Here is a 15,295-nt window from a genome sequence, read left to right on the forward strand (position 1 = left end):
CAGCATGCTAGAGATTCTGCCAGCTAACTACCTTTACTTAATATAAATAATCCTTTCTACTATAGGCATAAGGCCTGGAATTTGTAGGAAGGGGGATAGTTGATTACATCAACCCCCAATACCTGACTGGTACTTAATTTATCAACTGCGAAAGGATGAAAGGCATAGTTGACCTCAGTGGAATTTGAACTTAGAATGTAGTGTCAGATGAAATACTGCTAAGCATTTCCTACAGTGTGCCAATGATTCTGCCAGCTCACCACTTGAAATATAGATAATAACTCATATATATATATATATATATATATATAAATACATATGTATGTGTGTGTGTGTGTGTCCTGCACACTTTCTTAACAATATCACTGACTACTGACAGAAAAACAGTCAATCTAGAAACATCTGAAGAAGTTCAAAAAAGAACTAATAATTTCTTTCACATTAGCCTCTTTTTCTCCTCCTCCACATTCTTCTTCTTCCTCCTCCTCTTCCTCCTCCACGACGACCACCACAGAAATGTGGGTTTCTGTGCTTATTCTGAATCAGAATAAACTCATACACCTTGAGTAGAAGCACTGTGACTTTGTGGTATTGGAGCATATTCTTTTATTCATTCATTGGTTTCAATTGCTGGACAATGGTCATTCTCGTATTGCCTTCAAGGAATCTTATATCAATATTATCTTTTATCAAATGTTTCAGTTATTAGACAGTCGCCATGCTGGAGTACTACCTTGATGGGTTTAGCTGAACAAGTCAATCCTAGTACTTACTTTCTAAGACTGGTATTGTCTTTCTATCGGTCTCCTTAGCTGAACCTCCAAGTTTCGGGGATGTAAACAAACTAACACACATTTGTCATGTGTTGGCAGAGGACACACACACACACACGATGAGCTTCTTTCAGTTTCCGTCTACCAAATCTACTGACAAGCCTTGGTTTGGCATGGAGGTATATTAATAAACACTTGTCCAAGGTACTTTCTATGCAGCGGGACTGAACTGGGAACCATGTGGTTGAAAAGCAAACTTTTTACCACACAATCACTCTTGCGCCCATATTAATATCATATGCTTTGTCTTGTACTAATTGTTTTTATTAATTTCATAAAGAGAGGGTGGCGAAATCAGCTTGGATACAAAGGGACATAACTGTGACAGACCACAATTACACAATTTTTTTTTTTTTACTTTTGACGTTTAGTTTTTGATCACACGCCAATATACTGAACAAACGTCTTACCTGTCACTATGTATATATTCGTTGTAGTCAAGTTCGAATCGCAAGAAGTCTAGCATTTGTAGATAGATGTCACTCCCAGGAAATTTACACTTTGGAAATATACTGGAGAGAAGTAGAGAGAAAAAAAAAACATTATAATTTAATCAAGAGATAACTGAATTACATCAACATTTATGTAAAAAAAAAAAAAAACAGCTTGGGCATTCTTTATCTGCTGTTTCAGTTTTGATGTCATTCATCATCATCATCATTTAACATCCACTCTTCCATGCTTGCATGGGCCAGAGGGAATTTGTTGACGTAGATATTCTACTGCTTGATGCCCTTCCTGTTACCAACCCTCACAGGTTTCCAGGCTAGGTAATATTTCTCCATGGCCAGACATGCTTTTATATAGCAAATTTGAAGCTGGACAGCATTACTTGTACAACTGTGATGTTCATTTGTAACCATCATGCGACGTCAAGACAAGGTTATGTGCACACACACAAACACACATACATACACACACACATGCACGCATGCACATGTGTGTCTGCATGTATTATGAGTCCTTTCAGTTTTTCAACAAAGAAATTTACTGAGACTGTTTACAACCACATTTGAAATCTGTGGTTTGCCAGTTGTTTCACATCTTTAGTCACTAAAACTAGGTTTTAACCCCACTAGCCTGAAATTCCTATCCAAAAGGACCAAATATGTTTTAAAATATGTAGTTTAATATTTGAATTTAAGATGCAATAAATGCAAACATACGTTCGATCTGGGATAAGAGGCAGTGTAGGTTCAAATTCCAGCTCCTTTGAAACAGTTAAGTGAATATCAGAATTGAATGTTCCTGAAAGTAAAATAAGCGAGGATCATGAATTTATTTCATTCCTACTTCACAGGTGAAAGGGTTAGTAATAAAGAGGAACAGTATCTAGTTGTAAAGCCAATTATTAAAATGACATACAAATACTGAAATTTCTTCTAAAAATTATTCACACTGTCATGGATAAAAAGTACATTCCAGTTAATCCTTTGCCTGCCATGTGTATCACATGATATGAGGAACATATTTTCCTGGTGCCCATGCATCATATATGACATGTATTCTAAATTATTTTCAACCACCAGAGTAACTTGGGACATTTGAAGGGAAAGCATTTTTATTTCTCGGAACGTATGAAACAAAAGTTAACAAAAAGGCATAGAAGTGGCTGTGTGGTAAGTAGCTTGCTTACCAACCACATGGTTCCAGGTTCAGTCCCACTGCGTGGCACCTTGGGCAAGTGTCTTCCACTATAGCCTAGGACTGACCAGTGGATTTGGTAGACGGAAACTGAAAGAAGCCCATCGTATATATGCGTGTGTGTGTGTGTGTGTGTGTGTGTGTGTGTGTGTGTGTGTGTGTGTGTGTATGTGTGTGTGTGTGTGTGTGTGTGTGTGTGTGTGTGTCTGTGTGTGTGTTTGTGTGTCTGTGTTTGTCCCCTCCCAAAATCGCTTGACAACTGATGCTGGTGAGTTTACGTCTCCATAACTTAGCGGTTCGGCAAAAAGAGACCGATAGAATAAGTACTAGGCTTACAAAGAATAAGTCCTGGGGTTGATTTGCTCAACTAAAGGCGATGCTCCAGCATGGCCACAGTCAAATGACTGAAACAAGTAAAAGAGTAAAAGTCTGAAAACAAGCATGGATGTTTGGACAAACTCATAAAAATGCTTTGAGCAGGCAAAGGGTTAAAAATATAATATATCTGCAACACCATCCTAGAATCAGTCAATATTTTATGTGATCCAAGAATGGTCAGAACATATATCCTAAAATAGTGTAGTATTATGTGCCCCATTTAAGCCTAAACATTTCTGCTGGACAGTCAATTCATCATCATCATCATTTAGCATCTGCTTTCCATGCTGGCATTGGTTAGACAGTTTGATTGCAACTGGTAAACCAGAGAGCTGCACCAAGTTCCAGTCTGATTTGGCTTGGTTTCTATGGCTGGATACCCTTCCTAACTCCAACCACTCCAAGAGTGTGATGGGTGCTTTTTACATTCCACCGGCACAGCTGCTCTTATGTGCCACTGGCATGGGTGTTTTTATGCACCACCGGCAGTGGTGAGAGTTACATGACACTGGTATTAGCCGCAACTATGATTATATATATAGTAAAATCTAATAAGTAGTGCTATCATGCATTGATCAAGTTCCTGATGTCTATCTTTTATAAGGTACTTCACCAGAACTTGCAACCATATTTAGATATGTTGTGGTGAAGGGCTTGTGATAGAGGGTACCTATGGAAAAGAAAGGTTGCAATAGAACTGCATCCCCAAAGTCCATCCCCTCCTCACCGTGGTGGGGACGCTGGCAACAGGTAGTGTCAGAGCTATGCCGTCGGCAACTTCGGTTCCTGGTAGGGCCACCCAAGGCGGATTGGTCTGACACCGAGTAGTATTAGGACCACAACCCAGTAGACGGGGCTCTGGTGAAAATCCTCGGAGTGTCTGTTTCGGCAACCAGCGGCTCCTCGGTCATTCTGTCCCTGCGTCTGCAGACAATCTACGGCAAACAGGATGTCTCTACATGCGGGATTGTTGGAAACTGCTTGTGAAATTCATATTCCCACGAAACTTCTTCCATTGCCATGGTTCGAGATGCCTCAAGGGTGGTGGAAGAAGCCAACTCAACCCGCCCAGGGTGAATGTCGCCACAAGTACAAGTAACTGGGATGTTGAAATATATGGCACTTCAGATAATTAAGGCTGGTGATAGAAAGCAGTAGTGCTAGACATAAATTACAGCAGAACTGAAATACATAAATGAAACAAGGTAGTTAATATTAGTGATAGAAGGTAGCTCTGGTAGACATAGGTTGCAGAATAGTTGAAGTAGACATATGAGTTGAATTAGATACATTATTGCTGTTTTACGCCAACTCATCTCTAATCAAAGACTTATGATAAAGCAGACCTATGATCCAGCATTGAGAAACTCATTTTCTCCAGTAATTAAGCCTTCATCATTTAGTGTGTTCTTTTATTTTTAAAGATATTATAGTGTTATCTGAGGCAAGTTTGACTGTTATAACAATCCTTCCCTAGTCATATATACTCACAGGGCCAGTCTCCTGGTTTCCGTGGTGCATATATTCCCCTGGATGAGAAGCCAGTCCACTGAAGGGTTACTCAGATTTGCCAGCTGAGTGGACTGGAGTAACATGAAATAAAGTGTTTTGTTCAAAAACACAAAATGTCCCCTGGTCCTGGAATCAAAACCACAATCTTCGGATCATGAATCTAACACCCTAACCATTAAGCCATACACTTGCACATCTTTGAAGCTGAGCAGCAACATTAAGGGCCTTTAAAACTTTAAAACCGGCACTCTGTTGGCTATGACGATAAAGGTTTCAGTTAATCCAATTGACTGAACAGCCTGCTCATAAAATGAACATACAAGTGGCTGAGCACTCCACAAACATGCATACCTTCAATTTAGTTCTCAGAGGGATCCAGCATGACATAGAATGTGGCAAGGCTGGTCCTTTGAAATACAGGTACTACACATTTTTGCCAGCTGAAAGGACTGGAGCAACATGAAATAAAGTGTCTTGCTCAAGGACACAATGTGCTACTGAGAATTGAACTCACAACCTTACGATTGTGATTTTAAATGCCCCTAACCACTAAGCCATGCACCTTCACTATAAGATCCTTTATTAGCTTGATGGCAGCTGAGACATTGATGATGGGGATGAAAATGATGTCTAAAGATGGTGGCTAAAGAAATATTTTCAATGATGGTGGTGGTGGTGGTGGTGGTGATGGTGGCAGCAGTGTCAGTGATGCTGAGACTTACCAGACTTCAGGACATGTAAGCAGGCAGCAAGGGACGGCAATGCCTGAGGCAGCAACTCACAGAGGACAGCAAAATGGTCAAACCTGCAGAAAATATGATATTGGATGTTATTACAAAAGGTTATCTTATATTGCAGACAAACATTCATGCCACACACATGTTTATACACCCTACTGATAGGCTGCATTGATAGGAATATTGCTGAAGATACACGTCAGAAGCTGTTGGTGTCATCACATACTTGACTACCAGGTACAACTTATATACACACATACATACATGCATGCATGGATGTAAAAGGATGACGACGATGATGTTGCTATACCAGCTGCCTGCCCACACTGAGTATTGATAATGGTTTCAATTTTTGGCACAAGGCCAGCAATTTTGAAGGAGGGAGTAAGTCAATTGTATTGGTCCCAATGTTCAACTGATACTTATTTTATCACTTCTGAAAGGATGGCCTTGATGGAATTTGAACTCAGAACATAAAGACAGATGAAATGCTGTTAAGCATTTTGCCCAGTGTGCTAGCAATTCTGCCAGCTCATCATCCTACATTGAGTACTGATAATAATAATAATGATGGTTATATAGTGACAATGGAGATGATGATGATGGCAATGACGATGATGATGATAATGCTGATGATGATGATAATGCTGCTGCTGCTGCTGATAATGACAATGGTAATATTGATGATCATGGTGATGATAATGCTGGTATGATGATGATGTGGATGATAATAATGATGATGATAGTGATAATGACAGCAATAAAGATAATGATAAAAATGATGGTAATAACGATTTCTAATGTAAGCACAAAACCAGTGATTTTGAGGGTTGGCGGGTTAAATAATGCCATCAACCTCAGTACTTGATTGGGGAGATGAAAGGGGAAGTTGGGATTTAAACTTAGAATGTAAAGAAATGGAACAAATGCCGCATCACATTTTTCTTACTCTCAAATGATTAGCATTTCGTCTGTCTTTACAGTCTGTGTTCAAATTCTGCTGATGTTGAATTTGCCTTTCATCCTTTCAGAGTTGATAAAATAAGTACCAGTTGACTGCTCGGGTTGACGTAATTGACTGACCCCCTCGCCCAAAATTTCTAGCCTTGTGTCAAAATTTGAAACCGATAATCCTTTCTAGTGTAGGTTGGGTCACTGGGAAAGTCTGGTTTCCCAGCAACGGAGTTTTGTTTTGTGGGGTTTTTTTCTTTTCCGGGTTATTTTGCATGCTTTCAACAAATGTGACATCAAAATCATGTCTAAGCTGCTCCTTTCCCCAGAAAAGGAAAGATTTGCCTGCTATATCTTACACACCCTGCTACCATGTAACAGGTATTTCGGGTCCTTTATTGCAAATAGCAGTTACGTGGTAGAAGGGTGTGCTAGAAATAGCAGCCAAATCTTTGGAAGTGAGATACATTGAATACACACCCAAAAACCTATAGAAATAATTATTTCACACTGAGATTACAAATGGGTCTTTTACAAAATATTTATGCCAAAAAAAAACTTTTGTAATGGTATTCACTTGCAAATAATTTTAAAAAACATTAAAATATTGTGTTTAACAAAAGCAAAAACAGAAATATTTACTGTAAAAAAACAAATCGTATTTTTTCGTCGTCAAGTCACTGTCTAATTGAAAGGTGAAAGTTACTTCCCTTTCATGATTAAGTTAATTTTGGAGACTTTTCCCATTATGCACCATTTTGGGCATTTATACCCCGAAAACCCTTAATATCTTACCAACCACTTATCTGATATACACAAAATTTGTTTCATTCCAATTGTATTTACATTTCAGGGGAAGTTTAATTCATAGTATTTTCCTATTATGCACCAGTTTGGCTGAGTAACATTGCAAGCAAGCAAACAAGTAAGATTCAATCTGACTTTTAATGTATTATAGATGAGTGTGTGTGTGTGTGTGTGTGTGTGCACGTGTGTGTGTGGTTGAGGTGGTGATTGGAGCTAATTAATTACTTTGGTATCAGTGCCCAACTGGTACTTATTTCATTGAACTCAAAAAGGATGAAAGGCAAAGTCGAACTCAGCATAATTTTAACTTGGAACATAAAGATAGTCAAAATACTGCCAAATATTTTGTCTGGTGTGCTAACGAGTTTGCCATTCTCGCTGTCCTAATGAAGGTAATAATGAAAATGATGATATTGATGGTTATGAAGATGGTGATAATGATAACAATTTTTTTTCATTTGGGCACAAGGCCAGCAATTTTAAGGGGAGGGCAAAGTCAATTACATTGATCCTAGGACTCAACTGGTACTTATTTTATTGATACTGAAAGGACAAAAGTTAGTACTTGAACTCAGAATGTAAAGAGAAAGAAGAAATGTCACTACATATTTTGTCCAGTCTCAATGATACGGCCAGTTCAACACTTTGGTGATAATGATGATAATATTAATTATAATGGTGATAATGATAATGACGATGATGACCATAATGATATTAATTATGATGGTGATAATGATAATGATAGATGGTAATGTTGCTGATGATAATTATGATGATGATGCTGATGATGATAATGATGATGATAGTGATGGTAACAATTGATAATGATAATGGTGGTAATAATGATAGAGATGATAACAATGATTATATTAGTTAATAGATGCTAACATTATCCTAAAGCAGTGGGCAGATCAATAAATCAATAATCTACTTGTATTATTTCTGATCCTCAAATACCAACTAGTTTTTCCACTCTAACTCTGTGTGCTAGACAAATGTATATAAAGTTTCGGCACGGCTCAGTTTTAAGTGGACACTTGAAAGCCATACTCCTTCTGGTTGAATAGATGGACACATGCACATTTACACACAGACTGTAACATATGCAGTCCTCAACAGAAACAATATGAAAGTGTAGATGTCTCTTAACTGCAAGGGAATTTTATGGCTTAGTGCTTAGGTCTGTCATTTTGGCATTAAGATGATGAAAGACAGAGTCTTCTTCTTCTTTAATCTCTAGCTGGTGACTGGAGGAGGAGGCTGTCCTCTCAACCAATATGCTGCTGTGGGTGCTACTGGATGACAGACTCTGGTGATAATGTTATTCCACACTTTCTGATTCATGGCAGTGGCCTGGGTATGCTCATGGTCGAGGAACTATGGCTCCAGGTCTTCCTCATTTTGTTTTGCCCATGTCTTCTTTGGTGTGCTGTGCTGGATTCTCCATTGCATGGGTCACTTGTTATAAAAGTTGGTGTAGTAAACTTCCAGTGCTCCTCCTGCAGACGTGGCTAAACCACTGTAACCTGTGCTGCTAGACTTGGTCTGCAATGGTTGGCTGTTGCTGGCATTGTTCTTGGATGTTGTTATTTGAGATTCAGTTGTGTAGAAAGACAGGACCTACAAGAGAAATTTTACAAAACTGCTTCTGATCCCTAGGGAGGTAAGAGTGGTCCTATCACAATTCAAAGATGTGGGTTATTTAGGGAATGGACTGATCAGGTATTCATGGATCCCCTCTTTGGCTTTCCCTGAACTGATGATGATGAGGATGAGGATGCTGATACAGATGCTGCTGCTGATGATGATGTACATGTGTGTTTTGTGTGCTTGCATGTACCCTTGTCCTGACATCATGAGATGGTTGTAAATGAGCATCACTGTCATACAAGCGATGCTGTTCGTTCCCAGTCAACTGTGGAAACCATATCTGGCTATGGCCATAGGAAAATATCACCTTGCTTGGAAACAGGTAAGGGTTGGTAACAGGAAGGTAAAAAGGTTAAGTTACTTTCTTGAGTCATAGCAACTCATAAGGGCCAGTTTCCTGGTTTCATGACTGTTAGAGAAAGAAATCTTGCTGTTTCTTGCAATACATATCAATACCTATGTCTAAAGCAAAATTTCTTCAGGTGTTCCTAAAATACTATTTACTGTTTTGCTATTGGACCCCCAAAAATCTGATGTGAACCCTCAGGTGCTATATGGATCTCAGTTGAGAATGACTGAAATACAACATCATGAGAACATATTGCTGTTATCATTATGATTATAACTTCTATATAACAATAGCTGATATAAATGTTCGTTGGTTGCTTCTTGATTTCTCCAGTGCTCTGCTAAAGAACCTCCCTGTACCTGTACCTCTTGTCGCATCTAAGACCGCGGATTCTGCTACCCATGAAGTCATTGCCATTGGGGTGCCTGAAGACATGGCTGATCTTCAGGCATTTGCTGCCAACTCAGCCAAAGACCTAGGCTGCGTTCCCCCAACGGGTGCTATCCGCCTTGGACGACCTGGCCCAAAACCTAGGCTCATCAAGCTGTCTTTTTCGGACCACACTGAGGCAACCTCTTACCATCTGGCCTCAGTTAAAGCTGGGCGTGAAAATCGGACCACCTTCCGAACACGCCCAGGCTTACCGTCCGATCTACGTCCGAAGCTACGTGTAGCGGCTTTCCTGAATAGGAACTCAGCTCTACAGGAAAGCTTCAGTCTTCGGGAAGATGGACAAATCTGGAGATTTGTCAAGACTGATGAAACGTGGAAGAGAGATACCAGCTGGTCTGAGTGCTCTCTACCCACAATAACTAAAAAGACTACAGCAACTCAGGGAAACTAAGCCAGGACAATCTGCCATCCTCCACACACCATCATAAACTGCGAGCAGGGTACAAATTGTTGTCCTTAAATGCTCGCAGTTTATGCAACAAAATACATTGTTCAACGCCTACGTCAGAAGTGTTGACCCTGACTTCATCACTGTCACGGAAACATGGGCGCATTCCTTACTCTGTGATGGGGTTTTCAACATCATGGGGTACAACCTCTTCCGTAAGGACCGCACTAACCGCCGTGGTGGTGGTGTGATGGTCTACGTTCGTTCAAATGTTTTGGTAATTCCTTGTGCCGATTTGAACGAATCACAAGAAGAAGTTTTTTCTGTGACGTACGTATGACCATGTCAACACTCCTGCTTGGCGTTGTTTATCGTCCCCCAAATTACCATCAGGACACACAGCTTTGCAACATCCTCCGAGCTGCAGCCAGGAAAACAGCCACTTATGTGTTTATTGCAGGCGATTTCAATCATCCTGAGATCGATTGGGAAACCTTCCGTTGGCCACAGAGTGCAAACGATTTTGTTGAGCTTGTGCTGGACTCAAACTGGTCACAAGTAGTCACCTCTCCAACAAGAGGCGACAACACCTTGGACCTGCTCTTCACCACAACTCCTGAAGCGGTTATCAATTGTACTACGGAGGAACCTCTAGGTGACTCTGATCATGCTATGATCATCGCCAATCTGGCTCTTGCGGGCAACAAACACCTGAACCATCTCCAATCTGCTTCCTTCGATTGGAAGAGAGCAGATTGGAACCTGTACCACACTGAACTACAGCACCCAAACTGGCGTGAATTCTACAACTCTGGAGATGTGAATACTATACTCCAGAGTATCCTGGACTCAATATGGGCAGCATGTGCAGCATCAGTGCCACGTAAACTAAAAAAGAAGAACCGCCCCAAAAGGGCAATTTGGGAAACTTCAGCGGTCCGACTTGCCAGGAAGGAACGTCGGACTGCTGAACAGGAATACAAGTTGCATAAATCAGACACCAACAGGAAGAAGCGGAATAAATCCTCCAACCATCTCAAGCAAGTGACAAAAAATGCAGTGCTTGAATTTGAACAGTGCATAGCAGCCAATCCTGACAGCAAGGTTTTCTGGAAATATGTGCATTCAAAGCAGAGACCTCACTCTCCAGTGGGCCCTCTTCGCAACCCTCACACGAACCAGATCACTGACGACCCCAAGGAATGCGCAGAACTCATTGCCGAGTGCTATGCAAACATATTCACTGTCGAAAGTCAAAATGTACCATCTTCACCATCACTAACAGCAAACTCCATAACAACTATGGAATTTACACCTGCAATGCTGCGACGTCACCTTCAAAATAAGCGCAACTATGCCTCCCCTGGTCTCGATGGAGTTACATACCTGCTTCTCAAACGTGGCAGGCACTTCCTTTTACACCAGCTTTCTATTTTCTTCCAGTACTGTCTCAACAATGGTGCTACTCCGGAGCAGTGGAAAACTGCCAGTGTCATTCCTCTGTTCAAAAAGGGTGACCGCACATCACCTGTCAACTATCGCCCAGTCAGTCTCACTAGCTGTATTGCAAAACTGATGGAATCGTGTGTCAGAGAAACACTCTGGAACTTCTGGAGCTCTCACAGTCTCATCCGACCCTCACAATATGGATTTGTCCCTAACTCCAGCTGCAGTGACCAGCTTGTCGAGTTCCTTGAGGACATTACTCAGATCGCTGACAGTGGCTCATGGGTGGATGTTGTCTACCTTGACTTTGCTAAGGCTTTCAACTCTGTGCCACACAAAAGGCTTATGGTGAAACTCTCTGTGGGGGATGACCTTTTTAACTGGTTGAAATCCTTCATCCTCAGCCGAAAGGAGGTAGTCACAGTTCTAGGACAGCACTCTACACCATATGAGATGTCATCGGGTGTACCACAGGGATCTGTCCTTGGTCCCCTCCTGTTTGTGGCATACATTAATGACATAGATGCCAATTTAAAGAATGCCACAGTATTGAAATATGCAGACGACATCAAGCTGTACCTTGAAATCAAGAGGACTGATCCTGATGTCTACAACTCTTTCCTGCAATCAGACCTAGACACAATGCAGCAATGGATCACAGACTGGCAACTGAAACTGGCTGTGGACAAGTGTACCACCATGCATTTTGGGAGAAAAAACCCTGCGTCCACATACTCCCTCCACAACACTGATATCAAGAAATCCTCTTGCGAGCGTGACCTAGGCATCACTGTCAGCAGTGATTTGCGTTGGACAAAGCATATCTCTAAAATTGTCAAGAAGGCCGAGGGTGTCTTGGCATCACTCAGCAAGACTTTTGTTAGCCGCTCTCCAGCCATCTATTTAAAACTGTATACAGCTATGGTACGACCACACTTGGAATTCGCATCATCAGTTTGGAATCCCTATCTTGCTCAGAACATTGACCTCCTGGAATCTGTCCAGAGACGTGCAACCAAACGCATACCCTCCATCAGACACCTACCATATTCTGAGCGCCTTGTTTCCCTGGGCATGGATTCACTGAAGCTCCGGCGTCTAGCGACGGACTTGGTAAACACCCACAAGATTATCAACCACCTCACCAACAACAACACTGAACACCTTTTTGATCTCCATGTGTCTAACACACGTGGACATGCCTACAAAGTCAGAAAACAGCACAGCTCCCATGACTTTCGGAAACATTTTTTCACGCTCAGGGTTGCTGAAGCGTGGAATAAACTGCCTGCATCAGTTGTTGACTGCCATGACACTGCATCCTTTAAGGCCCTCATGCTTCCCGAAATCCGTCGAAACTACACCTGATTATATATACACTTTAGATGAGTTGTAGTGCACCTGAGCACTGTACACAATTATTATTATTATTATATATATTCCCCACCGGGACGCCACCACCAATAATAACAACAACACTGCAGCAACTTAACTTCTCTAAGTCTACTACCCCGAATACTCCTAATAATACCTATTTCTTTACTACCCACAAGGGGCTAAACACAGAGGAGACAAACAAAGACAGACAAACGGATTAAGTCAATTTTATTGACCCCAGTGCACAACTGGTACTTAATTTATTGACCCAGAAAGGATGAAAGGCAAAGTCGACCTCGGCGGAATTTGAACTCAGAATGTAATGGCAGATGAAATACCGCTTAGCATTTCACCCAGCATGCTAACGTTTCTGCTGGCTCGCCGCCTTAATACCCCTAATAATACCATCACCACCACCAACAACAACATCATCACCACTACAGCTGCCACTCACCTTTGCCATCCTGTTACAGTAATACCACAGATCTTCTTGAATTTATGTTTCTCTTGGTTGATGACACTCAACCAGGCAAGATGGTTGTCAACATGATACATAATATTCGTCAAGTAGGCAGAAGAACTGGTAGCACCTTTGAAAGAACTTGCGAGCCAAATGTTTGGAAATACTTTGGAATAACGGTCCCAAATATCTGCAAAAATACATATGCCTTATTTATCATGTTTACTTGATTTAGTCATTGTCATTGGACTGCGGCCATGCTGGGGCACCACCTTGAAGTATTTTAATTGAATGAATCAACCCCAGTACTTCTTTTTTAATCCTAGTACTCATTCTTATGGGGATGCAAACACAACAACACCAGTTGTCAAGTGATGGTGGGGGGAAAAACAAACACAAAAAAACACACATATTGATATACATATACATACATATATATATATATATCACATGATCATGTGACCGACCAGACCATCAGATGTTGTTACACATCGCTGGTCACAATGCGTTCGCATTGTTTTAGCCTTCAAATGACGCCACCCTGCTAGCTAAGCAAGCAGGCCAACAGAAGAAAGAGTGGAAGAAAGTGTGGTGAAAGAGTACAACAGGGATCACCACCCCCTGCCGGAGCCTCGTGGAGCTTTTTAGGTGTTTTCGCTCAATAAACAATCACAATGCCCGGTCTGGGAATCGAAACCGCGATCCTACGACCGCGAGTCCGCTGCCCTAACCACTGGGCCATTGCGCCTCCACATATATATATATATATTTCATCTACTAATTACTTCAGACTACTGGAGGGATAAAGGTAGAATGAGGTATCTTTGCCTCTTGGCTGAAACAGCTGTAAGATATTATCCCAATTTCTATTCCTGTATGTTATATATTTTAATAATTACTGATATCTTTATATATTATATATGTAAAGCATAATATGTTATACATGTATGTATATTGTTATAATTGTCATTTTAGTAAATAAATAAATTGACATAATATAATGTCTAAAAGTTGATGAATACCACCTATTGATACCCTCCATTTTCTTATTGCTCTCTCTCTCTCTCTCTCTCTCTCTCTATATATATATATATATATATATATATATAGATAAATTTCCTCTATTTACATAATATTGAGGTCTCTTTCTTTCTTTTGTTATCTTACCGTTTTTACCAATATATATATATATATATATATATATATATATGACAGGCTTCTTTCAGTTTCCATTTACCAAATACACTCACAAGGCTTCGGTTGCTCAAGGCTATAGTAGAAGACACTTACCGAAGGTATCACAGAGTGGAATTGAACCTGGAACCATGTGGTTGGGAAGCAAGCTTCTTACCACACAGCCATGCCTGTGTCTGTATATATATATATAAAATAATAAATAAAGTACACATACTACAGGCACAGGTATGACTGTGTGGTTAAGAAGATCATTTTGCTACCATATGGTTTTAGGTTCAGTCCCACTGAGTGGTACCTCATCATGGGTAGGGCTTTTTTTTCTATATCCCCAGACTAACGTCTTGAGAGTGAACTGAAGATAAAAACTGTATGGATGCACTGAGTGGAAAATTAACATAGATTATGTCACTCGAATCATAAGCTGGTTTCTGGAAAAACTCATTGCAATGCTAGCTGCCTATAAATATTTTAAAATGCAATCTGCTGAAAAGATAGTCCTGAAGATTAAAGTATAAAATATGACAGTGATGTGGAGGGTATGCTGACACTTAATATCAAAGAATACTGACAGAAAGCCTCTGTCGAAATCTCAGTAAAATGTAAGCATAACATAGCAGACATAATGAGCTAGTATGGAGAGAAAAACACCAGGAAGTGTGCACATAGGTGCAGGCATGGCTGTGTGGTAAGCAGCTTGCTTCCCAACCACATGGTCTTGAGTTCTGTCCCACAGAGTGGCAACTTGAATGTATGTGTTCCACTATAGTCCTGGGCTGACCAAAGCCTTGTGAGTGGATCTGGGGGAGAGAAGCCTATTGTGTGTGTGTGTGTGTGTGTGTGTGTGAGTTTGTGTTTGAGTCTATCTCTCTGGTGTTTGACAATCTGTGTTTGTTTGCTTACATCCCCTCTAACGTATTGGTTTAGCAAAAGAGACTGATAGAATAAGTAACAGAATGTAAAAATAAGTCTTGTTTAACCAAAACCCTTCAAGGCAGTGCCCCAGCATGGCTGCAGTTCAATGACTAGAACAAACAAAAGAAGATAGAAGAAGCTATAGAACCAAATGTTAACGTAATGCTAAAGATAAATAAAAAGAAAAAGTCTATACCACAA

General features: G+C 40.6%; 1 protein-coding gene across 3 annotated transcripts in view; it reads right to left on the reverse strand.

Annotated features, from left to right (window-relative positions):
• Positions 1-15,295, reverse strand: part of LOC115214057 (hexosaminidase D) — a 53,975-nt gene that overhangs the window by 12,498 nt on the left and 26,182 nt on the right. For all 3 annotated transcript variants that reach the window (XM_036504717.1, XM_036504716.1, XM_029783098.2), the window contains exons 10-13: positions 12,980-13,175; positions 5,090-5,172; positions 2,000-2,081; positions 1,244-1,345 (exon numbers count right to left, since the gene is read on the reverse strand). In XM_036504717.1, coding sequence (XP_036360610.1) covers positions 1,244-1,345; positions 2,000-2,081; positions 5,090-5,172; positions 12,980-13,175 — 463 coding nt within the window. The remainder of the gene's footprint in view (positions 1-1,243; positions 1,346-1,999; positions 2,082-5,089; positions 5,173-12,979; positions 13,176-15,295) is intronic.

The sequence above is a fragment of the Octopus sinensis genome, linkage group LG7 (genome assembly GCF_006345805.1).
Source record: "Octopus sinensis linkage group LG7, ASM634580v1, whole genome shotgun sequence".
In the NCBI taxonomy this organism is placed as follows: domain Eukaryota; kingdom Metazoa; phylum Mollusca; class Cephalopoda; order Octopoda; family Octopodidae; genus Octopus; species Octopus sinensis.